Source organism: Amphibalanus amphitrite, unplaced genomic scaffold (assembly GCF_019059575.1).
Source record: "Amphibalanus amphitrite isolate SeventyFive unplaced genomic scaffold, NRLGWU_Aamphi_draft 000346F_arrow, whole genome shotgun sequence".
NCBI classification, from domain to species: domain Eukaryota; kingdom Metazoa; phylum Arthropoda; class Thecostraca; order Balanomorpha; family Balanidae; genus Amphibalanus; species Amphibalanus amphitrite.
The window spans coordinates 3,317-31,041 of NW_024881841.1; the positions used below are offsets into that span (position 1 = coordinate 3,317).

At 49.3% G+C, this 27,725-nt stretch overlaps 1 protein-coding gene across 1 annotated transcript; it reads right to left on the reverse strand.

The window, feature by feature from the left end:
• Positions 1–5,074: 5,074 nt before the first annotated feature.
• LOC122389170 (innexin inx1-like) lies at positions 5,075–23,435 on the reverse strand. The gene is made up of 4 exons (XM_043380922.1): positions 22,358–23,435; positions 7,354–7,630; positions 6,676–6,846; positions 5,075–6,329 (listed from the first exon to the last, which is right to left on the reverse strand). Exons 1-4 carry the CDS (start codon positions 22,603–22,605, stop codon positions 5,907–5,909), a joined length of 1,119 nt encoding a protein of 372 aa, XP_043236857.1. The 5' UTR covers positions 22,606–23,435; the 3' UTR covers positions 5,075–5,906.
• Between the last annotated feature and the right edge of the window lie 4,290 nt (positions 23,436–27,725).

Here is a 27,725-nt window from a genome sequence, read left to right on the forward strand (position 1 = left end):
GTTCAGTCATCAGTGTGTTTCTAAAAATCATCAGTTTCAGCTGCTTATAAAAATGGTATACATACCTCATTTTTCAAATTATCAGACATTATTTTCGATTAACCCTCGCCCGTAAACGGCGATCTGCCACCTTCGCCCATGCAGGGGGGGGTTGGTGCGACCCCCCCCTTGGCGTTTGAAAACGGAGCGTCGTAGAGCTTAACGGAAAAGACCAACGGATTGCTCTCGCCGAGATCTCGCGATTGGTGGTATATTTTTTGGTCCTAGGTCAACATTTGACCTACTTTTGACCGGTCAAAGGCAGGGGCGCCGCCACAGATTTTTGACTGGGGGGGACGGACTGACCGACTGAAAACCTAAAAGTAGACATTCTTACCGTGGCTTTTTTCGGTCGGATGCATTCAACGTTTAAAGCAAATATGCCACTCTTAACATAGGGTTTTGAACTGAAGTAACAGTTTTGTAGCTTGAGCTGAGACGAGAACAAATCAAGAGCTTTTATGGCCCAACGATCACCCTTGCCAAATATATCGGTATCGATTTTAGGTTTGAAGACTGAAGTCATTCATTCCCATAGATTACACTTTGTCATTCTCTTACCGAGGAATCCATTCCCTTACGGAAAAATGCTAGCCAATCAGCATTCAGCTGGTTTGAACTACATACTATGCTTGGTCAACGCGTAATTAGCTCTCGCTGCAATATAGGTAAGTAGCCTCTACGAAAGATGGAACATAGTGATGTAAAAATAAATATAAAATCCTTTTGCAAATATTCATTATTTCCTGACCATTTTAAGTTTAAAAACTGATAAAACTGTGGCAAAACAACTGGTTTGAGGAAAGTAGTTTAGGTACATAGGTGTCGATTTCTACCGAGTTGGGGGTGCCCGGGCGCAGCAAATCCGCCGCCGCCCTAGCGGTGACCTTGACCTGCGCGGTCTGTTGAGGCTCCAAAGCCAAGCCGGCCGAGCCGGCGGGAAATTTGGAGAGCTCGGGCACCCCCAACTTGCTGGAAATGGACACCCATGTTTAGGTATTTCCTTAAAGTAATGGCTATAGACCGCATTCCCACCGAGTACCTACCTACATATATACACATCTGATGTCCGATTCAGTTTGACACGGCAAAGCCTCGTGTTCTATCACGGTATAATTGCTGATGTATGCCACTAATATGATCGATAATGCATATTGCATATCCGCGTGGGGGAGGGGGCGTTGTATAGTCACACATCTCTATTTTTGGTTTGTGCACGAATCGGCGCGAAGCGCCGCGAAAATTGGCAAAAAACATTAGGCAAAACTGCTCCAAAATACGAATTTTGCAGCCCGTGTAACAAGCTTGATACCAGAAAACCTTAGGTCAGGAAAACCAAGTCAAGTAGTCAAGTCGCCTCAATATTTTGTGGTCCTGTCAACCGTATAGCTTATTTCTTAGAAGCTGGAAATTTAGTGTAGCGTGACTGCAGAAGTGTGGGGTCGGAGCCGGAATCAGTCGGAGTTGACTGTTTTGGCCAGTTTTGACCAGAGTCGGAGTTGAAGTCTTCGAAAATGTTCGGATTTTGACTTCGAGGTCGGATTGGTGTAAAGTCATGTTCTTGGCTGGTTAGACGAAATATATTAGGCCCGTGTTCGGCCAGTCGTGTTATACGACACACGTTGATCACGATATCAAAAATCGGCAGTTCCGCAATGACATGGGTCGGATAAGTGCTGGAGATTTTGTTGGCCGAGGTGGCAGGAGTCAGACCAATGCATGTAGGCCCACACCCCATATACTAAGTATCTAAACCTACTGGACCCTCTCAGATTCGGCACCGGCCGTTCCATCTCTTCCATCCTCAGGACAGTCAAATCCTTCTCCACGCCGCAACCCCCTGTTCCCGGCTGGACGGGCAACTCTATCCCATGCGGGAATGGCTCCACTGGAGCTATAGTCCTTTGCCGGGTGCAGTGAGTGCCAGTGGGCTGGGCTGCCTGTTCAATTGGTCGGGTTCATCCCAAGTGGCTCACTGGGGTGGCTGCCCCGACCAATGTCTCCCACTAATTCTTTCATACTTACGGCTCTGAAATGGTCTCATTGGACCGAAGGGCCTAATCAAATTTTGAGTAGGATAACAACCAGTAAAACGCCTTTTGGGGCGACCAACGGAGCGAACGAGAGGGTGGGGTGGGCCTTGCACGTGCGAAATTGCGAGGGGATACCTCCAACTAACTTGTGCACTGCACCCTTCTGACCGGTCTCTAACGATGTGCCAAATTTGAGCGCAATCGGCCTAGCCGTTCTCGAGATCCTGAAGCGGCACCCTGCACGTGCGCACGTGCAAAATGGGTCCCAACTGACTTTTGCACGGCACCCTACTAACCGGTCCCTAACCATGTATCAGATTTCAGCACAATCGGTTCAGCCGTTCTCGAGATCTGGAATCGACCCCTGCATGTGCGCACGTGCAGCAGCACCCCAACTGTGGCACATGGATATGCATTGCCTAGTGGGTATACCTACCTACATGCCAACTTTCAGCGCAATCGGCCCAGTAGTTGCCGAGATATTGAAATTGTTACAAAACTGACACTTCTTCGTTTTTCACGTGGCACGTGCATATGGGGTCACTCACATGCATCGGGAATAGACCGATGCTCGTTAGAAGGAATGAATCTAGTGCTACCTTACAAAAATTACCGCATGTAAATCGGTCAAGTGGTTGCTGAGATATAAGCCTAGCAAAAGCGTGACCACGGCATACTCAGAAATTTCCGCTAACCTACGAAAGACTACGCTCGCTTCGCTCGCTCCGTAATGAGTTTGGGGGGGGGGACGTCCCCCTTCCATTCTGAGAGTGGGGGGAACGCGTCCCCCCCGTCCCCCCCGGTGGCGGCGCCCATGGTCAAAGGTCAAATTTTCGGAAAAATAGACTTTTTCAAATTTTCCGCGGCGATTGCGGCAAAGCGGTGGGAGATATCGACTTGAAACCTTCACTATCGTGTTCCTTGATCAATTCTCTATCGTTTGGTATGTATTTCGTTTCCCTAGCTCTAAAAATGGCGCGTTGGGAGCGCCGGAAGTCGGCAAGGTCACAGTCGGCGGCAGAAATTCGAAAAATCAAAATTTAAATTTTTGAAATCTGATTGTAATTTTGGATTTGGGATGTCCATTTGCTCCCTATAGAAGCTAATATTGCTGCATATTCCCATTGAGGTGACAAGAATTAGCAAAATAGTGGTTCGGGCGCTTTTCAAAAATAGTACCGGACGCTGTTCCTCTTGTGACGTCATAGCTCCGTGACCTGACCTGACCCGGTCAAGTTTCTTATACCATATGATAGCCAATACTTGCCCCAACATGCATGGGAAGTTTCATCACGATCCATCAACCGATGTCCGTACCACCGGCAGGAAACCTCGGGCGTTGGCACTCAGTTTGTGAAAATCCGGCCGGAGGCTGTTCCCTTTGTGACGTCATAACTCCGTGACCTGACATGACCCGGTCAAATTTTTTTTTATCAAAAGATGCGCAAGGTTTGCCCCATAAGGTACCCAAAATTTGGCGGCGCTGCGCGCCGCCGTTTTTGCACTATTTCCGAAAAACCTCAGGGGGGGGGGTTGCACCACCCCCTACATGGGCGAGGGTTAAAACAGGGAAATAAATTCATGATACGGAAATATTGATTGTAAATAGATTTGGTAAATTTGGTCAAATTAGGTGCATTCGCCAAATAGCCCGTCGTGAAAACGGCTTACAGTAACTTTACCCCATCGCCTGACCTCCAGAGACTTGCAATAAAACTTGAACACGGGATGCGATATTGATGCAACATGCGGTGTAAAACTACACTAGTAAAAAGCTGTACCTATAGTGTGACCGAAATTCCTCCACCCCTCTCCCTAACCCCACCCCTCTGCACCACCAGAACAAGGTCAAATTAATTACTCTAAAAACGTCTTAGCCTGGAAAGTTTGACCTCTAATTACCTTTACTGACATGCTGTTAGTCCTTTGACCGGATATAAGGAAAACCAATAAGGAAGACCAATATTCTTCGACGACAGTTTCTCGTGCAACATTCCAAGTCCCGTTTACCATTTCTCCGGTTAAAGAAAATGAAAAGGATGATGAATAGGAACGTATAAACTGAAAATAAAGTGATCTTCCATATTTCGTATCCATTACCCTCCCATCGGCATTTGCGATTCAGAGGCGGCCTGCAATTGGTGCTGAATCATTTCTCCCAGTTACCTACAGACCCTGCGAACGGGGCGACACCTACGACGGTTACAGCAGCGCCACCCTCTGAGGCGCAGCTGCCGGGACCTTAGGGGCCGGTGCTACACTGGTGCCGCAGCGGCCCGTCGTGCGCCACCTACCGCCACAGCTGGACCTCTGAAGTCAGCGGGTCCCAATAACTATCGTCTAATACAGCCTGATCTTGGTGGACTAGCGAGCTATCGTCGCAAGGAAGCATTGAGAAACTTAGCTGCATACGGATTACTGATGTAGGTAACTTTATCCATCACCTATCGTCAGGGGGATTCCGGATTACGTTACGTGACAAAAGATGGGACGACCGGAGGTGAACACTGCACGTCATTACAGATGTCGCCACAGTCGTGAGCTCGACCTCGGTGGCCTCATTCGGCCGGTCGGGGTTATGAGCAGCTACTGTCCTCCCAGCGAATGCTGGCCAACTCTGATGGTTTCTAATGGTGTGAAGTGGTCCCGGACGCCGTTGCTCGATAGATACGGTGCCGCTCATGGTGCGGGCCCTGGTGGGACGGACGGGATTTTTGACTGGAGAGAGGGGTTTGGTCGACTGAAAACCCCAGAAGCATGTATTGCCGTGAATGAAAAACCGCGACGCGTAGCGCCCTAAACTCGGAACAGCCAGATCCGGAGCGGAGCTTCCTATACAGTTTGTGGGGCGGCTACCCCACCAACTTGCCATTTGCTCGACCATTAAGCATTTTGTTGCATCAGCCTTAGCCACTTTGTAAAGCTTTACGAGTGGTTTCCAATGCCCTCCCTCGTTTTCCCCGTCACAGCGAGGTGGCGCTGCGTCCATAAAGACTTCTGAATAATCACAGCAGACTTTATTATCTACGTACCTGGTAGAGCATACGACGAATCAGTACAAAAATACAGGCCACCCGACTCGTTCGGTCCGGCGCACATTCAACATTCAGCCCGCCGAGCGATGCTGAGAATTTAGAAATTGGCGGGACAGAGTCGAGCGATCGCCACACACTAGTTCATTGGCGAGCGATGTACACAACGCAGGCGCCTTCTGTCATCTGCTGAGCCCGGATCGAACAGTCTGCGTGAGATCCTTTCGCCATGTGGGTGCCAGTGATGTAGATATAAAGCAGCCCTGCGGCGCTGCACCACGCCTCGCCCGGCTGGATGCCGGCCTCCGGCGACCACGGTCATACATGCAAACGGCGGGCAGCGCCGGCGGACAAACCACTCCCCGCACCGCGCAAGCTCGGTTGTAAAAACGTCGTAAAAATCATACAAAGGAATCCTAATCTTGAGCCACTAGTTGCTTCATATTATTGGTCCCCAGAAGGCAGCATAAAAGTTTCGACCATCGCACATTCAGACCATGCAAACCGCCCAACTGCGCCGGCTGAGCCGGAATGCTCGGCTGGTTGGTGTTGGTGCTCGGGGCGCGGGGACGGTGCCGTTATTGGACCGGTCACCAGTCCTCCGCCACCGCAGCCCGGACAAACTGCCCGACATCTGACGGACAAACCACATCGCTGCAGTAATCTCCATGTCTACATAACAGCACTCACGATGCGTCCCTTCACGGAACATGGCCGCCCCTTTGTCAGCACCAAAGGCGAGGTCATGTCCACTAGCGGAGCCGCCGGCCGGCCGCACGGACCGGCCTGAAGGACCGGCCGCTCAGACCATGGACGACTTGCTCTGAGGCACGTTGCTCTCGGCCGTCTCGATCTTCTTGCTCAACTCAGCGATGACATCCTTGTAGACGAAAGGATCCAGGTTGAAGCAGAGCATGTAGAGCAGCCACCAGTCGCCCAGAGAGCTCTTCTTGCAGATCACCTCGATGGCATCCTTAGGCACCATGCGGTTCTTCATGTGGATCAGGCTGGGGCGCACGGCCGGCACGAAGATCATGATGGCACGCAGGAGCAGCACCACCGACAGCATGGTGGCCAGGATGATGTACCAGAACCAGACGAAGATGAAGGCCTTCTCGTTGACAATGTTGAGCGCCAGCACGCAGAGCGAGTCGTGGCGGGTGACCGTTCCCGAAGGACCGAACTTGTGGAACACGCACTTGGTCAGCCGCGGGAAAACGTACACCTGCCGGACGGACAGACAGCGGGACGTCAGGGGTCGGTCAACTGCGGAGGACATTAGGCCAGCGTAGGCAATGAGCGTAGGCCAGTTTCAGGTATGTTGGCTTGTGAGTGTTTATTTACGTTGTTGACTAAGTGAATGAGTGATCATTCAGTCTGTGGACCAAGACTTAGGTACTAGTGGTTATGCGGCATACGCTATACGTAGAAGGCTTAGAAGCCACCAGCCACGGATCAACAGGGCCAAAAGCCAAGTGTCTCACTCAGAAAACGAGCCGAGATTACCGACAAGGAAGGCAGGGGACTGGTTCCGCCAAACGTGTCTTTGCAGCCTTGTGCGCCTCACTCACCATGGGGTCGACACGCTCCTCCTGTGGCATCTCGGAGAAGTTGAGCAGACGCGAGCCGTACGTGAAGAACTCGCCGTCAAAGAAGGCGTCCATCAGGTACATCTGGCCGATGACGTTCACCAGGCAGAGCAGCTCGCAGAAGAAGTAGCGGTACACGTACATGTCGTGAGACTGGGGACAACATGATGCGTAAGTGAATGGCGAATAACCGCACATGAGGAAACGCAAAGGTTCGATCGTCAAGACAAAGATGCAGTCAGATGCCACCTAATTTGACAATCTAAGTCTTCAGCTACAGCACGTTCGGTACCGGCCAAAACCACCTTGGTTGACTATGGTTGCTTTATCATGACAACGTTTTAACTTGACGAGATAATTTAAATAAATGAGATTTTACTCTGGCGAACATCTATGGTGAGATAACCATCGTAACTAAAACAGTTAATTTATAAATGACTCAGTAGAGACTTTAAATGCCACTTGTCAACGGGTGGCCCAGAAGATACGTAAAGGAGCACTTATAATCACCCGCCTCCCCCTCTAGCCGCCCTTCCCAGCCTTCGTCCACATCCTTGACGCTTTCCAGTTTCCACAAATCTGCTCGTATGCGCAAAAAGAACGGTGGCGGACCAGCGGAGCAATCCGGCTCGTTCACTCCCCTTTCCCTCTCATACTAACCCTAATATGACGAAGCATGTAGTCTACTAGCGTCTGCTTCTTCTTGGTGATCTCGTCCTCGGTCTTGAGGCCCCAGTTGAGGCCCATCACGACGGTGCCCATGATGTTGTTCTCCATGGCGTCCCAGATGAACTTGGGCGCGTAGCAGAGGATGGCCATGAAGGCGAGCACGAACACGACCCACTGGTAGTAGGTGTAGTATTTGGTGGCCTCGTCATCGTTCCAGGCCGAGCCGACGTTACCGACGCCGGGGTGAGCCACCTCCTCACCCACTTGCCTGAGGGCACACCGAGTGGTCATACAGGTGGTTGTTCCGAGAAGCGAAACCAGAGTTTCAAGGCATCGGAGCTAGGGTATTTTAATAATCTTTTATTCAACGGGCTGTCCCGGACATTCTTGAAAACATAAACATGTATTTTTGAGTTCCAGTGCAAGCTGAACGCCAAAAGAACAATATTTAGCGAAGCAATATTTCCAAACATTAATATGCGTCTCCCACAGCCGACAATAAGGCGCAATCACACAGCTCAGTGTCACGATGGACCAAAGTCAGCCACACAGAAGCGTGAAATGACCCTTATCGACTCGCAGACCCGGCGCTCTCGGCCCGCCTGACCGGCCACAGAGAGAACGTTCGGCTCCCGTTCTACTAAACAAATGTCATATTTGTCACTTTAACTGTCCACATCGCTATGAAAGTTATTCAGGATACCTGTGAAGAAAATTCATTGTTCTGCTTGATTTATAACATGCTTTAATTTACATTTTTCTTATACATGTTTTGTTCCATCCAGCTGCGATCAGTGCCCGCGCAGGGGAAATGAGCGGGGTTTCACTGTCAGAGGCTGTACTGGTGACAGCTGCTCGGCCGTGCGACCGGTCAAAGGTTACCCTGCCCCTCCGGGCGCTACCCCCACTCCACCCGAGCTGAGGCCGGTGCAACCTCTGACATTTCAGCGCGGCCAATTTTCCTTATATGGGCATGATACAAAGCTCAATTGAGCAAAGTAGACATGATTATGAGCATATTTTTAATTGACCGAATCCTCAATGTAATCTGAATAAAATGACAAATAGCAAAAATTCGGGTATATTCGATCACAGATCTTTGTCAACCGATACCAGCAGGCGCCACAATTGTAGATGTCAAAATACTTTTTGTTCAGTACACATGCACAACAGTAGATATGTCCTCAGGGAAAAGATTTATGGTTGGTAATTCTAAAAGTCGCAGCAGTCAAACATAATATGTACAGGGAAAAAATACACAAGATTAAAGTGCGTGTGTGCCTAAGCATATACGAATTTAAGATGAAACAATACTTGCGGATCAATTAAATGGGCAGCAAGTTACACTCTTACCCTGGACAAAGTTAGGGCACATATAACATTTACACTGTGCGAAACAATTAAATGAGCATATTATACATAAATGAACATTATATACGTAAATGAGCATACATGAGCGTATTATCATACTATGACTACTCATACCCTGGACAAAGTTAGGGCGCATACAGCATCTATGAAAACGATCTACACAATCACTTTTTAACGTGGTGAGCTCTTGAAAAATGCTAACCTACTTTGGAAGTAGCTGCCAGGAGGTGCTGTTATCGTTAATAGATGGCATCCTATCGCGGATGGTGATGGATTCAGCAATCCTCCTGTCAGCTTCATCCTTACATTTGCGTACGATGCGTGCTATCAGAGTCGTGTCCGTTGGGGTCAGGTCTGGGTGCTCGTGCGCGAAATGTTCACCCATTGGTGTGCCTAGTTTCTTGTTGGTGCCATCTCGTAAGTGTTCGTTATATCACAGTCGTATTGGCCTACCGCTTTCTCCTACGTAAGTTTTGTTGCACAGACTACATTTCAATTCGTACACTACGTTTTTCGTGTGACACTTTCCCCGCAGCCCAGCTTGACATGCGTGGCAGTGCTGTCTGCCTGAAGGACACGGTGGGTCTTTGAGAGCTGACCGCACTAGCTGTCTTTTGAGTGTGTTTTGATTTGTCCATGCTGCAAGGATCGGAAACCCTGATGTTTTCAGCACTTTTTGGACCTTGGAGGCCACTTCATCATTTATGAATGGTAGTTTGACGTAAACTGTTCCCCTGCGCTTCCTTTTGTCCCTCTGCACCCTAGCTACCCCCCTGTTTGCACGAGAGCATTCCCGTAGCATGCAGTGGCGGATCTACGTTGGGGCAAAATGGGCAATTGCCCCCCCTAAACGGAAAACCTCTGGGCAAACATATCTTTTTGCCCCCCCCTAAAAAATACAACTTGAATACTAAAAATATGGTGTTTGAAAAGAAAATGTGAAATAAATGGAGGAAATAAATGGTGTCGGTGAGGATTAGTGATGAGTTCGGTGGGGATTAGTGATGGGTAAACAATGTGGCAGTCAGACGCTGTGAAATGTGAAGTAAAGCTGCGCTGGACGCTGGTGGTAGCTGTAACATGGCAGGCGACATGGGTGTCGATTTGTATACCTTCGGGGGTGCTGCAGCACCCCCAATGCTCAAATGAGCACCCCCAATGGTTTTCCGGGCACCCCCGAATGTTCCAGTTAGCACCCCCAATGATTTTGTCCCTCAATAACTCCCACTAACTCTGCTTGAAGAAAATAATTGGTTCTGCAGTCTTTCACTACTAAAACTAAAACAATTACACAACTTGCAATGCATGAAATAAAGATGTAAAGAAAAGAAAAGTTAGTTTTAAGAAGAAGGGCGAAAAAACGGTAAGTTGCAAAGACACTGGTGTGGGTCCGTCGTACACGGGTGTCGGACCCTTAGAGCTGCTGGCGCGTACCCTTTACAAGCCGGCAGGGGGCTCCAGAGACCGGCGACGGGCCCTCAGAGGCCGACAAAGCGCCATCAAAGGCCGGTGGTACCTTAAGAAACCCTGTGGGGTCGTCTTTAGCGACCGGCACGGACTCAGCGCCGATGGGGCCCTCAGAGTAGCCGGTGTGGGGCCTTCAAATGTCACCGGTGGGTGGCCGTCACATGCGCACTTGTGGGGCCTTTAGAAGCTACGATGTTGGGCCCCCAGAGCCGCCGATATAGGGCCTTAAGAGGCACTAGTGTGGGGCCCTCAGATATGGCAATGTGGGGCCCTCGGAGCCGCCGGTGTGGAGGGTTCACAGTCGCCGGTGACGGCCCTCACAGGCGCCGTTGTGGGGGCTCTCAGAGACACTGGTTTAGGGCCATCACAGGCGCGCGTGGGGCCCTCAGAACTGCTGTTACGGAACGGACCCTTCATAGGCCGACAAGAAGATATTAAGAGGTCACCGGTGCCTTCAGGAGCCTTGTGGGGTTCTCAGAAACTGGTATGGTGCGCTCAGACGCCGCTGGGATCCTCCGAGTCACCTGTGTGGGATCGTCAGGGTCGCTGGTAACTGACAAGGGCCCTCAGAACCGCCCATGTAGGGTTTTTAAAGCCATTGGGCCTCAGAGTTAGGGGTGTGTGGCCCTTAGAGACGCCGGTGTGGCGCTCAGGGGCGCCGGCGAGGGCCCTCACAGTCGCCGTTATAGGGGCCCTCAGAGAAATGGGTGTGGGGCCATTACAGGCGGGTGTGCAGCTCCTAGAGCTGGCCCCCTATAGGCCGGTTAGGACCCCCAGAGGCCGGCAAGTGGGCCTCAGAGGCTGGCTTGGGGCCCTTATGGAGATCTTAATGTTGGTACTTGTGGGCCCATGAGGTGTTCTTACGAGCCCTGTGGGGCCCTACTTAGTCCAAATATGGCCAACGTGGACCCTCAGCGGCCAATTGGCGCCGCAGGGCCCCTCAGGCCCGAATAACCCGAGGGGCCCCTGAACCTGATGGGGGGGGGGGCATGTGCCTCACGGGCCGACCTGGCTACGCCACTGACTGGAAAATCGTAAACCCATAAATATCGAAATGCGATCACCTGTCATTATCAGAGATTATTGTGATCGTCTGATTACCGCCAGAGCTTCGTAGCTACCGTTCCCTCCGCGCAATATCCGCTCCTGCGGACCGCAGGGGCTGCTGCACCGGTGCTAATCGCCGTCATCGGTTACTGTCGCCTTATTACCGAGGTGCCGGGGCTGCAACCAGCTGCCGGCAAATGTACGACTTTTTTCGGTAACATATTTATGTAATAAGGTAGCCAAGTACCTACCAGGACGAGCAGAATGATGCTGAAGAACGTTCAACCTTTGTCCATAGCGCCGGTGAGCTATTCTCTAACTATCTCCCGGAGTCGGGGTGGCTGCAAATTTTTTTTTGCGCTGCCCTGGCTTGGCCGGACTGACAAAAATGTAAAAAATAAAAAAAAATAATTCCCGAAATCCGAGGAGAAAAGTAGGGGTAGCTCGTTTTTTTTTTTCCTAAGACTGGACGTTTGAAATTCTCGCCGACTTGCCTGGCGGCGCAATGTTTGCCCCCCCTAAACTCAAATCCTAGATCCGCCACTGGTAGCATGACACTTTTGATGAGCTTAGCTGGATAACCGTTCAGCTTAAATAGGGACGTGGTCACCTCTAGGCTCTTGTCCCTACTTGGGATGTCGGAACTTATCCGAATGGCTCTTTTTACATGTCCTGTTAAGACTGCCTTTTTGGTCGTGAAAGGATGGGCCGATTGAAAGTGAAGGACAAGTTTTGCGGCATTGGGCTTAATGTACAGTTGTGTAGTGTACGTGCCGTTGTCCTTTACTGTAATCAGTACATCAAGGAAAGGGAGAGATCCGTTTGCATCAGATCGCTCCATCGTGAACTTGATCGTTTCATGTTTCGAGTTTAGAAAGTCTAGGTACTCGGATAAGCTTTCTGCCCCGTGTGTCCATACCGCAAATACATCATCTATGTAGCGCATGTAGGTATTCGGCTTCAAACCCCTAGGGTGATTCCAGAACTGTTTCTCGAGTGAGCCCATGAACACAACTGCTAGGGTTGGAGCGATACGGGATCCCATAGCCAGGCCCTGGGTCTGCTTGAAGTACGAGTCCCCAAACCTAAGATAGTTGTTCTGGAGACAGTGTTGTAGCAGCGTTCTGATGTCACTGGTGTCTAGTCCAAATAGGTTCAATTCTGCCCGGTGCTCCTCGATACGCGCGATGACTGCGTCTATGGCTTCCCCGGTAGGCACGTTGCCATAAAGATTCTTTACGTCTACGCTGAATATTATGCTCCCTTCCGGGAGGCCGGCAGGATAGGCCTCATTCAACCTAGATAGAAAGTCATCAGTGCTCCTAAGGTGGGCAGGTACGTACTGAAGAAGCTGGGAAGTGACCTGCTCTAATAGCCAAGATAGCCTATCCAGAGGATCATCTATGGCAGACACAATAGGTCTCAGGGGAATGCCTGTCTTGTGAGTTTTAGGCAGGCCGTATAGTTCTGCACAGCGAGAATGGTGTGGGCGTAGGATGTCCACAATGTCTTGACCCACCTTATCTTTAAGTGTTTGTGCGATGACCTTTTTGGTGCTAGCCTCTGTTTTAGCAGTGGGGTTGCGATCAATCTTTTCATAAGTGTTTGTGATCACCTGCGCTTTGTCCAAATACTCTGTCTTATCCATGATGACTAGCCCCTTACATTTGTCTGAAGGCTTGACAATTACACTATCGTCCTGCTTAAGCGCGTTCAGCTCGGCCTTCGCTTCAGCTGTGTAGTTAAGGTCACCAGGACGATGGTTACGATATATCGCCATTATTTTACGTTTCACACCCAGGAGCGATCTTTCGGCCTCCCTACTCAAAGGGCCCGCCTGCCTGGTCGGTTGGTTGGGAAAATGCGGCTTGGCAAGATTGCCGTTTCTAGCTTCATCCTCAGCGTCCGTTCGGCCGTTTGACGATCCTGTAGGCTCGCCCTGAGATCCCCCTAGCTGTACCTGTTGGCTGTGTGGTTGGGGTGTAAGCTGCTGCTGCTGCTGCTGCTGTTCCTGCTGCTGTTCCTGCTGCCGATCCTGCTGCTGCTGCTGCTGCTGCTGCTGCTGTTCCTGCTGCCGATCCTGCTGCTGCTGCTGCTGCTGCTGCTGTTCCAGCAGGAACAGCAGCAGCAGCAGCAGCAGCAGCAGCAGCAGCAGCAGCAGGATCGGCAGCAGGAACAGCAGCAGGAACAGCAGCAGCAGCAGCAGCAGCTTACACCCCAACCACACAGCCAACAGGTACAGCTAGGGGGATCTCAGGGCGAGCCTACAGGATCGTCAAACGGCCGAACGGACGCTGAGGATGAAGCTAGAAACGGCAATCTTGCCAAGCCGCATTTTCCCAACCAACCGACCAGGCAGGCGGGCCCTTTGAGTAGGGAGGCCGAAAGATCGCTCCTGGGTGTGAAACGTAAAATAATGGCGATATATCGTAACCATCGTCCTGGTGACCTTAACTACACAGCTGAAGCGAAGGCCGAGCTGAACGCGCTTAAGCAGGACGATAGTGTAATTGTCAAGCCTTCAGACAAATGTAAGGGGCTAGTCATCATGGATAAGACAGAGTATTTGGACAAAGCGCAGGTGATCACAAACACTTATGAAAAGATTGATCGCAACCCCACTGCTAAAACAGAGGCTAGCACCAAAAAGGTCATCGCACAAACACTTAAAGATAAGGTGGGTCAAGACATTGTGGACATCCTACGCCCACACCATTCTCGCTGTGCAGAACTATACGGCCTGCCTAAAACTCACAAGACAGGCATTCCCCTGAGACCTATTGTGTCTGCCATAGATGATCCTCTGGATAGGCTATCTTGGCTATTAGAGCAGGTCACTTCCCAGCTTCTTCAGTACGTACCTGCCCACCTTAGGAGCACTGATGACTTTCTATCTAGGTTGAATGAGGCCTATCCTGCCGGCCTCCCGGAAGGGAGCATAATATTCAGCGTAGACGTAAAGAATCTTTATGGCAACGTGCCTACCGGGGAAGCCATAGACGCAGTCATCGCGCGTATCGAGGAGCACCGGGCAGAATTGAACCTATTTGGACTAGACACCAGTGACATCAGAACGCTGCTACAACACTGTCTCCAGAACAACTATCTTAGGTTTGGGGACTCGTACTTCAAGCAGACCCAGGGCCTGGCTATGGGATCCCGTATCGCTCCAACCCTAGCAGTTGTGTTCATGGGCTCACTCGAGAAACAGTTCTGGAATCACCCTAGGGGTTTGAAGCCGAATACCTACATGCGCTACATAGATGATGTATTTGCGGTATGGACACACGGGGCAGAAAGCTTATCCGAGTACCTAGACTTTCTAAACTCGAAACATGAAACGATCAAGTTCACGATGGAGCGATCTGATGCAAACGGATCTCTCCCTTTCCTTGATGTACTGATTACAGTAAAGGACAACGGCACGTACACTACACAACTGTACATTAAGCCCAATGCCGCAAAACTTGTCCTTCACTTTCAATCGGCCCATCCTTTCACGACCAAAAAGGCAGTCTTAACAGGACATGTAAAAAGAGCCATTCGGATAAGTTCCGACATCCCAAGTAGGGACAAGAGCCTAGAGGTGACCACGTCCCTATTTAAGCTGAACGGTTATCCAGCTAAGCTCATCAAAAGTGTCATGCTACGGGAATGCTCTCGTGCAAACAGGGGGGTAGCTAGGGTGCAGAGGGACAAAAGGAAGCGCAGGGGAACAGTTTACGTCAAACTACCATTCATAAATGATGAAGTGGCCTCCAAGGTCCAAAAAGTGCTGAAAACATCAGGGTTTCCGATCCTTGCAGCATGGACAAATCAAAACACACTCAAAAGACAGCTAGTGCGGTCAGCTCTCAAAGACCCACCGTGTCCTTCAGGCAGACAGCACTGCCACGCATGTCAAGCTGGGCTGCGGGGAAAGTGTCACACGAAAAACGTAGTGTACGAATTGAAATGTAGTCTGTGCAACAAAACTTACGTAGGAGAAAGCGGTAGGCCAATACGACTGCGATATAACGAACACTTACGAGATGGCACCAACAAGAAACTAGGCACACCAATGGGTGAACATTTCGCGCACGAGCACCCAGACCTGACCCCAACGGACACGACTCTGATAGCACGCATCGTACGCAAATGTAAGGATGAAGCTGACAGGAGGATTGCTGAATCCATCACCATCCGCGATAGGATGCCATCTATTAACGATAACAGCACCTCCTGGCAGCTACTTCCAAAGTAGGTTAGCATTTTTCAAGAGCTCACCACGTTAAAAAGTGATTGTGTAGATCGTTTTCATAGATGCTGTATGCGCCCTAACTTTGTCCAGGGTATGAGTAGTCATAGTATGATAATACGCTCATGTATGCTCATTTACGTATATAATGTTCATTTATGTATAATATGCTCATTTAATTGTTTCGCACAGTGTAAATGTTATATGTGCCCTAACTTTGTCCAGGGTAAGAGTGTAACTTGCTGCCCATTTAATTGATCCGCAAGTATTGTTTCATCTTAAATTCGTATATGCTTAGGCACACACGCACTTTAATCTTGTGTATTTTTTCCCTGTACATATTATGTTTGACTGCTGCGACTTTTAGAATTACCAACCATAAATCTTTTCCCTGAGGACATATCTACTGTTGTGCATGTGTACTGAACAAAAAGTATTTTGACATCTACAATTGTGGCGCCTGCTGGTATCGGTTGACAAAGATCTGTGATCGAATATACCCGAATTTTTGCTATTTGTCATTTTATTCAGATTACATTGAGGATTCGGTCAATTAAAAATATGCTCATAATCATCAATATGATTTTCCTCACTACGCTAAACTCTCTTAAATGTGCTAACGTTATTAATGACCATAAACAAGCGTTAATAGAAACCATCAAAAACTCTGAAAAACTAGCAACCATGCAGGAGCGCCTCAATTTTCTGACAACTTGTCGCAAGAATCACATCATGCCAAGTTTCATTACCAACAGCCTTAAGCCAGTCACGAAGATTTTTCGAGCTAGTGCAGTGCTACAAAAAAGACAAGACAACTTCAGTAAGCATTTGCTGAATGAAGCGATCTGTGAGACCCATCGTACACTAGCGTATTTGCTTCGAGAGTGTAACAGACTCGCCGCGAAACGTTCACGGTATCTTCACCCACTGAACAGCTGGACAATTCAACAGGCGACAAGAATTCACGGAGAGACAGCAGCTGCCTGCAGAAGAAGGTTAGCCAACAAGTACGGACGACTTGTGCGCAGACGAGATGCAGCTCGTCAGACCCCCGTTGACGAGCTACAAGACGACACACAAGACAATGGCCGACTACTTAACGCATCACAAAGACCGCTGGATACAGCTGTAGTTAACCTACTGAGCAAGGGGCCAAACTTTGCCCTGACGCAACAGGTAAACTCTAAGACCCTGCGAGAAGCAGAAGTCGGTATTGAACGAGCCGGCCACGCGCTACGCTGGAAGCTCATTTTGGAAGAAAAGCAACGGGATAAAGAGCAACAACAGCAACAGCAACAGCAGCAGCAGCAGCAGCAGCAGCAGCAACAGCAGCAACAGCAGCAGCAGCAGCAGCAGCAGCAGCAGCAGCAGCAGCAGCAGCAGCAGCAGCAGCAGCAGCAGCAGCAGCAGCAGCAGCAGCAGCAGGATCGGCAGCAGGAACAGCAGCAGCAGCAGCAGCAGCAGCAGCAGGATCGGCAGCAGGAACAGCAGCAGCAGCAGCAGCAGCAGCAGCAGGATCGGCAGCAGGAACAGCAGCAGGAACAGCAGCAGCAGCAGCAGCAGCTTACACCCCAACCACACAGCCAACAGGTACAGCTAGGGGGATCTCAGGGCGAGCCTACAGGATCGTCAAACGGCCGAACGGACGCTGAGGATGAAGCTAGAAACGGCAATCTTGCCAAGCCGCATTTTCCCAACCAACCGACCAGGCAGGCGGGCCCTTTGAGTAGGGAGGCCGAAAGATCGCTCCTGGGTGTGAAACGTAAAATAATGGCGATATATCGTAACCATCGTCCTGGTGACCTTAACTACACAGCTGAAGCGAAGGCCGAGCTGAACGCGCTTAACCCGCGCCGTGCTGGGGGGGGGGCGTTTTTACGCCCCCCTCAGGTTTTTCGCGAATATTTCAAAAACGGCGGCGCGCAGCGCCGCCGTTTTTGGTACACGTGTTCCTACATCATTTCCGCACATGTTGTGAAAATTTCAGACCTAGGCCGTTCAAGGTCAGGTCACCAGGTCACGTCAAGTGACCTTACCTCAGAAAAAGTTCAAAGGCTCGCTATAGCTACACCGACTGAACGATCACTTTGAAACTTTCAGCGATTGATATGAGTAACAGTATGTATAAAATGTATATCTCGGATTTTTGATATCTGTGACCTAAGGTCAGGTCAATTTTGCGACCTCTCCATTATAAGTCAATGGGAGAAAATTGAAATGCGCCTCTTTTGGACGAATATCGTTCAAAACGCTCTCAAACATCGGTTCATAGGTAAACATGACACACTGAATAGGAAAAATGCACCTGTGACCCCTCTGTGTGCCCCTGAGGTCATCTCAGGTCATGAACGGTCGCCAGCAGTTTTTTGGCTATAACTTTTGATAGAGACGTGCTAGAGCGGTGAAAACACGTCAGATGTGTTCAGCTCGACGATACGGATCGACTGATATGCAACATGACCCTTTTCGGTCAGGTCATGACCTTGACCTGAGGTCAAATTTTCAAAATGACCTTTCAAGGTCAACAAATAGTTCATTCGACGCGTCTCGACGAGAGGAACACGATGCTGGCAAAAGTAATGTCATGGCGCTTATGAGTCAAAAGTTATTGACGAAAAAACGTTTTTCGTAAAAACGGCTATTTTTGGAGTTTTTGCCCTCTGGAGGCTAAACCGTTGACCTGAGGTCAAATCTGAGAACATTACTCAGAAAGGTCTGTAAAAGGGCTATCGAATGCGCTTTTCCGCGGCGCTGTAGCTCTATCGGTTCCCGAGATAGCCGTTGGCAGTTTCCAAAATGTTGAAATAGTCAACATTTTACCTTTGGTGACCTCTGGTGACCTGACCTTTGACCTGACCCAAAAAATGACCGAAGTGTTTTCGTCCTTATTTTTGACGCTCTTTCGATTGCCGCTTACCGCGTGTCGCTACGTGGCCCAGGAGCCGAGTTAGACGGGGGGGCGTGAAAACGCCCCCCCCAGCACTCGGCGGAAAGTTCAGGCCACCAGCACGGCGCGGGTTAAGCAGGACGATAGTGTAATTGTCAAGCCTTCAGACAAATGTAAGGGGCTAGTCATCATGGATAAGACAGAGTATTTGGACAAAGCGCAGGTGATCACAAACACTTATGAAAAGATTGATCGCAACCCCACTGCTAAAACAGAGGCTAGCACCAAAAAGGTCATCGCACAAACACTTAAAGATAAGGTGGGTCAAGACATTGTGGACATCCTACGCCCACACCATTCTCGCTGTGCAGAACTATACGGCCTGCCTAAAACTCACAAGACAGGCATTCCCCTGAGACCTATTGTGTCTGCCATAGATGATCCTCTGGATAGGCTATCTTGGCTATTAGAGCAGGTCACTTCCCAGCTTCTTCAGTACGTACCTGCCCACCTTAGGAGCACTGATGACTTTCTATCTAGGTTGAATGAGGCCTATCCTGCCGGCCTCCCGGAAGGGAGCATAATATTCAGCGTAGACGTAAAGAATCTTTATGGCAACGTGCCTACCGGGGAAGCCATAGACGCAGTCATCGCGCGTATCGAGGAGCACCGGGCAGAATTGAACCTATTTGGACTAGACACCAGTGACATCAGAACGCTGCTACAACACTGTCTCCAGAACAACTATCTTAGGTTTGGGGACTCGTACTTCAAGCAGACCCAGGGCCTGGCTATGGGATCCCGTATCGCTCCAACCCTAGCAGTTGTGTTCATGGGCTCACTCGAGAAACAGTTCTGGAATCACCCTAGGGGTTTGAAGCCGAATACCTACATGCGCTACATAGATGATGTATTTGCGGTATGGACACACGGGGCAGAAAGCTTATCCGAGTACCTAGACTTTCTAAACTCGAAACATGAAACGATCAAGTTCACGATGGAGCGATCTGATGCAAACGGATCTCTCCCTTTCCTTGATGTACTGATTACAGTAAAGGACAACGGCACGTACACTACACAACTGTACATTAAGCCCAATGCCGCAAAACTTGTCCTTCACTTTCAATCGGCCCATCCTTTCACGACCAAAAAGGCAGTCTTAACAGGACATGTAAAAAGAGCCATTCGGATAAGTTCCGACATCCCAAGTAGGGACAAGAGCCTAGAGGTGACCACGTCCCTATTTAAGCTGAACGGTTATCCAGCTAAGCTCATCAAAAGTGTCATGCTACGGGAATGCTCTCGTGCAAACAGGGGGGTAGCTAGGGTGCAGAGGGACAAAAGGAAGCGCAGGGGAACAGTTTACGTCAAACTACCATTCATAAATGATGAAGTGGCCTCCAAGGTCCAAAAAGTGCTGAAAACATCAGGGTTTCCGATCCTTGCAGCATGGACAAATCAAAACACACTCAAAAGACAGCTAGTGCGGTCAGCTCTCAAAGACCCACCGTGTCCTTCAGGCAGACAGCACTGCCACGCATGTCAAGCTGGGCTGCGGGGAAAGTGTCACACGAAAAACGTAGTGTACGAATTGAAATGTAGTCTGTGCAACAAAACTTACGTAGGAGAAAGCGGTAGGCCAATACGACTGCGATATAACGAACACTTACGAGATGGCACCAACAAGAAACTAGGCACACCAATGGGTGAACATTTCGCGCACGAGCACCCAGACCTGACCCCAACGGACACGACTCTGATAGCACGCATCGTACGCAAATGTAAGGATGAAGCTGACAGGAGGATTGCTGAATCCATCACCATCCGCGATAGGATGCCATCTATTAACGATAACAGCACCTCCTGGCAGCTACTTCCAAAGTAGGTTAGCATTTTTCAAGAGCTCACCACGTTAAAAAGTGATTGTGTAGATCGTTTTCATAGATGCTGTATGCGCCCTAACTTTGTCCAGGGTATGAGTAGTCATAGTATGATAATACGCTCATGTATGCTCATTTACGTATATAATGTTCATTTATGTATAATATGCTCATTTAATTGTTTCGCACAGTGTAAATGTTATATGTGCCCTAACTTTGTCCAGGGTAAGAGTGTAACTTGCTGCCCATTTAATTGATCCGCAAGTATTGTTTCATCTTAAATTCGTATATGCTTAGGCACACACGCACTTTAATCTTGTGTATTTTTTCCCTGTACATATTATGTTTGACTGCTGCGACTTTTAGAATTACCAACCATAAATCTTTTCCCTGAGGACATATCTACTGTTGTGCATGTGTACTGAACAAAAAGTATTTTGACATCTACAATTGTGGCGCCTGCTGGTATCGGTTGACAAAGATCTGTGATCGAATATACCCGAATTTTTGCTATTTGTCATTTTATTCAGATTACATTGAGGATTCGGTCAATTAAAAATATGCTCATAATCATCAATATGATTTTCCTCACTACGCTAAACTCTCTCAAAGTAGACATGAACAAATGCAAATTAATGCATGATGTGAAGATTGCAGAACAATGAATTTTCTTCACAGGTATCCTGAATAACTTTAATAGCGATGTGGACAGTTAAACTGACAAATATGACATTTGTTTAGTAGAACGAGAGCCGAACGTTCTTTCCGTGGCTGGTCAGGCGGGCCGAGGGCGCCCGGTCTGCGAGTCGATAAGGGTCATTTCACGCTTCTGTGTGGCTGACTTTGGTCCATCGTGACACTGAGCTGTGTGATTGCGCCTTATTGTCGGCTGTGGGAGACGCATATTAATGATTGGAAATATTGCTTCGCTAAATATTGTTCTTTTGGCGTTCAGCTTGCACTGGAACTCAAAAATACATGTTTATGTTTTCAAGAATGTCCGGGACAGCCCGTTGAATAAAAGATTATTAAGTTTTTACAAAAACACAATTTTCAAAAAAGGCCATCGATCGATTTTGATAAAAATTACATTTTTGGATTCAGCTCACCGTCAGCTTTCGAATGGTATATATCGTTTCTTTTGAGCCTGAGATGACCTTCCGACGAACCGTGTCAGAAGCGTCGGGCGCCCGGCAGGTGCTGCCATCTGACGACAAGCGTAGGGAAGCTGGCTGCTCGAGCCGGTGATAGTGGCCTGTGCAGCGCCGCAGTCTCCCAGGACGACCCGAGACTACGGGGACTTCGACATGAGTCGGGGACATCCTGGCCGGCCTGCGTCGGCAATAACGCCTCATCGCGCGCCGCCCGCCGTCAGCCGGCACCCCGCTAGGCTAGAGGTGCCGGCTGATCAAGTCAACAAAGCGCTGGCCTCCCGGCGAGCGAGGCGAGCGGACCGGGCGGACCGGCTGCCTGCTTGGCCTCGACTCCGAGAGGTGGCGCCGCCGCCGAGCCGCGGGCCGGGGTCACGCGGACCCGCCGGGCGCTGCTCCGTGGGTCGGGCCGGGAGACCGACAGACCCGCGGAGGCCCAGTCGGCAAGTTATGTACCGCGTTACGTCACAGACTGTTCTAGGCTCCAGCTGTTGGCCTCTTGCCAGGGATGGTAATTGGTCAATGCATGATGAAATATGCGAGCAGTTGCAGTCATCCACGTGCTTTGATGCAAATACCGGTGCGAAGTTGAGTAGGATACGATTGCTGCGAAACCTTTAGTTGTTGGGAAAACCAATAGTTGTTAGAGAGGTGTAATGAATCGAAGGAATTAACATACGAAAAAACATAGCAGTGTGATTTATTATTTGTTACGTCCGCTGATTCCATCGTGGAGCCATAAATGACCATCGGTCGAGAGCATCTCATCTTCTCGCGCGGGGAACTTTTTGTTAGGTTGTTTCACCGGGGGACCTCTCCAGCCATAGAACTAGCCACAGGAGAGATGGGACAATTCAGTGCCAGTCGCAGGTACCGCAGCTCCCGGCTCAGGACCAAAGCCCGCGCGGACTGACCCGCCCGGACCCATCCCTCCCTCCCCGAGCAGCAGACTCACCTGTAGAAGGCATCCGGCATGGTGAACGTGGACATGATCCAGCAGTACGAATTGATGATGTGGGTGCTGATGTCGCCATCGTTGATGCAGTCGATGGGGTTGCCGATGAACTGGGTGGCCGTCAGGATCAGGATGAAGAGCGCCAGCAGGCCGGTGGTGAACTGATAGTGCAGCCGGAACACGGGACAGTCGTTGGACACCTCCCGGATCTTGCAGAAGCTCTTGAGCGTTCCGAACACCCCTAACATGGTGGCGGCTGGTGGGCGGGCTGCTCTGTGTGTCGACCCGGCCCGGCTCGGCGCTGTGGTACGGGCGGCGCGCGCAGTCTAGCAGCTGACCACTGCAGTACAGAGGCACAGGGCCGGCCGGCGACTGGCGGCCCGGCTGCCCCCGGCGATACGGCCGGCACGCCGCTCGTCCCGGCGCGCAGCCCGCGCTCGCCGACCGCGCAGCGTGCCTCGCAAAGAGCGCGTTCATTGGCCGCCGGTGCTGCGCGGCCCTCCGCGAGGCTATGTCTGTTTGGGCCGGCGACCCAGCGACCAATCAGCTGGCTCGCTGTGTGACAGATTATCCGGGACTTGGACACGCCGGGCGGGAACAGCCAGTGCGGTACCGCAAGCTACGCCCAGCCGCCGAGGACCGTTCCCCGCGCAGCACCGAATTAAATGCGAGGGAAATTTGGTCAAAAAGTGCAAATGCCATTTAAAGTCAATTTTAAGCGAAACAAAAGGGTTGAGTGCTCCCCAATGAACGATTTGAGCTCTAGTGGCATTGCTGACATGACAGCCACGAGTATTTTTATCACCAGGACCCTTCGATGTATTTTGGCTGTCTTGTTGAGCCAGCTAGCAAATAATACGCTCACAGAAATCAGAATAATGCAAATTCACGTACAATACAGTTTCATCTCAATTACAAAGTGAAACCATTCGAATCGGATAGAATCGCTCGATTACTCGTTTTGCAAACTAGCTATAGATACATTAATCGGCAACTGAAATGGTCCCTTTTACATTTTTCAGATGAAAACTACGTCAGTATAAAACGATGAATAGTGGGGTAGAAAATTATATGCTTTACAGGCTTTACACATTTATTCACACACTTTGCATCTAGCACGTGCCTAATGGTACACGCAAGTATAGAAGACAAATACAGAAGACCAGTTTAAGTGCATTGGCGACGTGCTTTTGAATTTAGACATTGCTTCATAGCCTATATACAAATGAGAAAAGCCAATTCAAATATGTGTTCCAGCGTAACGACTTAGTAGCATATGATTTTTCATATAAATTCATTCCTTGTTTCATATTCCCGTCTCGTGTCGTCTTCCGATAGCCTTCATGCTCCTACTCATCTCCTCAATGTGTACCTATCAATCGTTTCTCACTTATCTTCACTTGTGCCTATTCATCGATCACAAAAGAACTTGGTTTTTGTGCCATTCGTGTTTCCGCTTTACTAACCATGCTGAGAGGCTTTATACTGGTCTTCTTGCTACCTTAGCTGTGTCTTTGATATAACTATGCACAATTTTAGCATTTAAATGAGTATGAAAAGGGAAGTATATCTACATAACTAAATGCAGAAATGCAAATGTTACCTTTCAAAAATCAACGGAAAATGTGCCTGTGCCGGACGATAAGTTATCTGAACATGTTTGCCAAACCAAGCAAGAAAAAGACGAGCGGATATGTTGGTGACGAGCGGATATGTTGGTGAAGGGCAAAGATTCTGGAGACAAAGTCCAAACGCAGCTATGTGGTTTGTAAATAGCTACGAGTGTTCACTCAATAATACTAATATTTTAGAAGCATAGAAAAATGGAGATGGGGAAATCAAACATACACGATAGCGTAGAATGGAGCGTATGAGAAACCAGAAGGCGATATGAAACGCGACGTGAAAGTGTTCAGGCACTCCAAAACATTATTGAAACGGACCAATGCCTGGCGTGGGAAATGCTATAATATAAGCACCATTAGCATCAGAAAGGAATATGTAAATTACACACATGACTAAACGGGATGTTTCACATTGTTCAATGTGTGTTGAATGAACTCAAGTGTTTGTGTGTTTAAACACGCGCATTAGGTTGATTTTTATCGGTTCTCTCGCTATCGAGGCACTATCGACCCAAAAAGTGTTAATTACTGGGGAAGGGTTCGGGGGGGGGGGAGTAAAGTTGTGAGCTAGGAAAATGCCTATGGTGATGCGCAATTTACTTGATAAGAATCTGTCCGACGTCTGAGAGTCTGTAGAGATGTTGACCATCCAGTGGTAACGATTGCCGAGTTGATTTCGTCACCTTGAATGCATGCACCCCGCGCCTGCAAAGCGGCCGTCCAGTGCCGTACCCCATGACCACTGGCTGGCGTCAGGTTTAGTTGGTCAAGGCCAGCATAGCCAAACATATAACGCTGTGAGGCACCTGCGCTGATCAGCCGATGGCCGTGAACGTCCAGCTGGAATATGTCACAGCAGCCCAGTGACACAAGACCGATATTTCTGCTAGATCCCACGACCTGCTGACCTCCATTCCGGCACTGGGGTCAGCCAGTACTGGCGAACCGTCCACGGCTCTCACCCAGATGGGTCTCGGTCACGGGTACCGACTGGCATCGCCTCACACCGAGGCCACCGGCGCCCCTGACTCTGTTACCTGCCGGCCCTCCGCGCCGCCCGGCCACGGGGCGTCACGGCGCCAATGGCGGCCGTATAGTGGCGTTTTTGTGGAGAACAGGCTCGGGTGGGGTGGCTGGCACGTCCGCCCGGTCCGAACGACGCCGGTACGGCGACCGCTCAAGGCAGGGGCGGATCCAGAAAATCTCCAAGGGAGGGGCCATTAGAAACCAGGAGGCCCCCCCCCCCATAATCCCACCTGTTGGAGGACCCATCTTCCCACTTGTTGGGCCCCCCCCAAAAAAAACAACTGCGTCTATTGAGCTTATCTAGCTGTTCAGGCAACATCTCAACATCTGTGCAGGCTTGGAGGCCCTCTGTGCAGGTTAGGAGGCCCTGTAAAAGTGGTCATCTCTGTGGGTATAAGAGACCTCCAAGTTATGAAAAGCTTTACCAATCTTCTAACAAAGAAGTCTTCTCAGCTAGTCTTCTAAGAAATAACTAAGTGGGTAGGTTAAAAAAACTCATCGGATTTCGGCCACTTTATTTTCAGGAGGCCCCCTTTTCAGCTTTTTTACTTTTTAACTTTTTATTTTATTTTTGAAAAAAAATCGGCCAAGGGCCGATGGGGCCATGGCCATGGGGCCATGGCCCCCATGGCCCCCCCCTTGTATCCGCGCCTGGCTCAAGGCCATCCGCCGCCGGGCCGGCCGACTGGGTGGCAGGGCTCCGGCGTCCTGTCTGGGGTAGACCAGCACACACCCTGTTTGGGGCCGACCAGCACGCCAGCGATCCTGTCTGTTGCCAGCCGGCGCATGCAGTGGCACTGTGATAGGCGGACCAACATCTACATACAGCAGCAACTGGCATGTCTGATGTCCGGGACGGGTCAGCACCGTCCCATATCGGCACACAAAGGGTGTGAGCACTACGCGGCACAGATAGGGGCGAGTCGGCACTGACACTGTCCTTCAGTGACACTTTTAGGGGCGGACCACCAGCGCCCACTTTTACACTGGGCAGTGGCCCTCTCCAAGGGGCAGCATCTACAGTGGCTCTAATTGGGGTGGTCCATTGTCCTTGTGGCGGACGTTTTTTGTTAGCAAATAGCAGCCGTAGTTTTACTGTGGCTGTCTTTTTGCAGCGAAATGTCGCTGAGACTGGGTACTGCTACATAGGGTGAGGTAGGTCCAAGTTAGCAAATGAAAGGGTTTCGATTCACTTTTTAGAAGCACCGGCATGAAAAACGTAATAAGAAGTCTGAACAGCGGTAAAGTCGTTGGCGAAAGTGCAAAAATCGGCCGATACTGATGAATTCAGGCCCACTTCTCGAAAGTGCAAGTTATCAAAACATTATACCTCTGAATTGCAATGAGCCATGCATGACGAATGACACGGTGTTGTGTTTATTACTGAGAAACAACTCAACTGAACAGCTGAAGCTTTGTGTTTAGATTTAACATACCTCTGTATTTGCAAGCTTACAGTATAAGGTCACAGTTGTATTGCATGCATAGTTTATTTAGCTTGACATCGTGACCTAGTATGCACCAAAAGGCAGCAATTAATCTATCTTGGTTAATTTCTAATGTTTCCATAGGTAATTCAGCAAGAAGAGAAGTAAGTAAGAAGTAAGCTGACCTTTCATTCTCTCCTTCCACTAGCTCACAAATGATGCATGCATGTACTTACCAAGGGCCAGTACAAGTTCTCATATAAGAAAACGGTTTGATTGCTCCTTGGCCATGGTCTTTTACTTGCATCTATGAACCAACAGTAGAGCCGTCGTGAAGAAACAGTCGAGCATTGAAAGGGTTGATTTGCACGCTCAGCTTTGCGCTCAACAAAGTGTAAGGTTAGAGTAGAACAGCTCTACAGCATTTTAGGCGCAATTTCAAAAAGTTAAAGACCAAATTCAAAACGTTCACGTGCATTTTGAATGTAAACTTTTTGAATTTGGTCTTTAAATTTTTGAAATTGCGCCTAAAAAGGTGTAGTATTGAACACGTACGCCCGCTATGTTTCTGCACAGAACAAGATGACGTCGAAATCAAAACTGATGCATAGGTTAAGTACATAAGTATATTTGCTACATGCAGATCAGCACATCAAGATCAACAAAACCATTTACATCTTTTACGACAGGTCTCTGGAGATGAAATGACAGGCGTCCTTTGTAACATCTTCTCTCATATTGCAAGCGATGGCAGGTACGACTTTCAGTAAACTGCCGCATCAACTCTCAATCTCTGTGACGACTAAGCGAAAACAAGTTCCATGGAGACAGTCTCACCATGGATGGATGAGAAAGGCACGCATTACCTGACAATAAAAATACCTATAAAGCAAGTGTTGATGATAGGTAACTAGTAACTAAGTACATGCGAAAAAGCAATATACTGCTAACATAATAAAACGAACATACAGACACCGCTCAAAATTTACCCAGAACAGCCGACAGTTCTGCCTATCCATAATCCCAAGTGGCGTACGAGTATGACGAGCGAAACTGAGAAAGGGGCAGCGCACACATCTTGACATCAACAATCATTTAGCCCTCGCTCATGCAACCGCCACAACCCAACATGATTGCAGCTTGCATTCAACAGCCTGTGCGGTGTGCAAATAGTTCAGAAATCGCGACACTTTCGCAATCGTTTACGTTCAGAGAGAGCTTAGATTATTATTAGTTAGTGCATCCAGCTTGTTTTTTTCTGATTGAACATTTATACACTATCGATGACAT

Excerpts from the sequence above, each read along its gene's own strand:
- LOC122389170 (XM_043380922.1), bottom strand. The coding sequence starts at position 22,605 with ATGTTAGGGGTGTTCGGAACGCTCAAGAGCTTCTGCAAGATCCGGGAG. Across the intron at positions 7,631-22,357 it reads ATGCCGGATGCCTTCTACAG|GCAAGTGGGTGAGGAGGTGG; the intron begins GTGAGTCTGCTG and ends GTGTGCCCTCAG. Across the intron at positions 6,330-6,675 it reads AGGAGCGTGTCGACCCCATG|GTGTACGTTTTCCCGCGGCT; the intron begins GTGAGTGAGGCG and ends TCCGTCCGGCAG.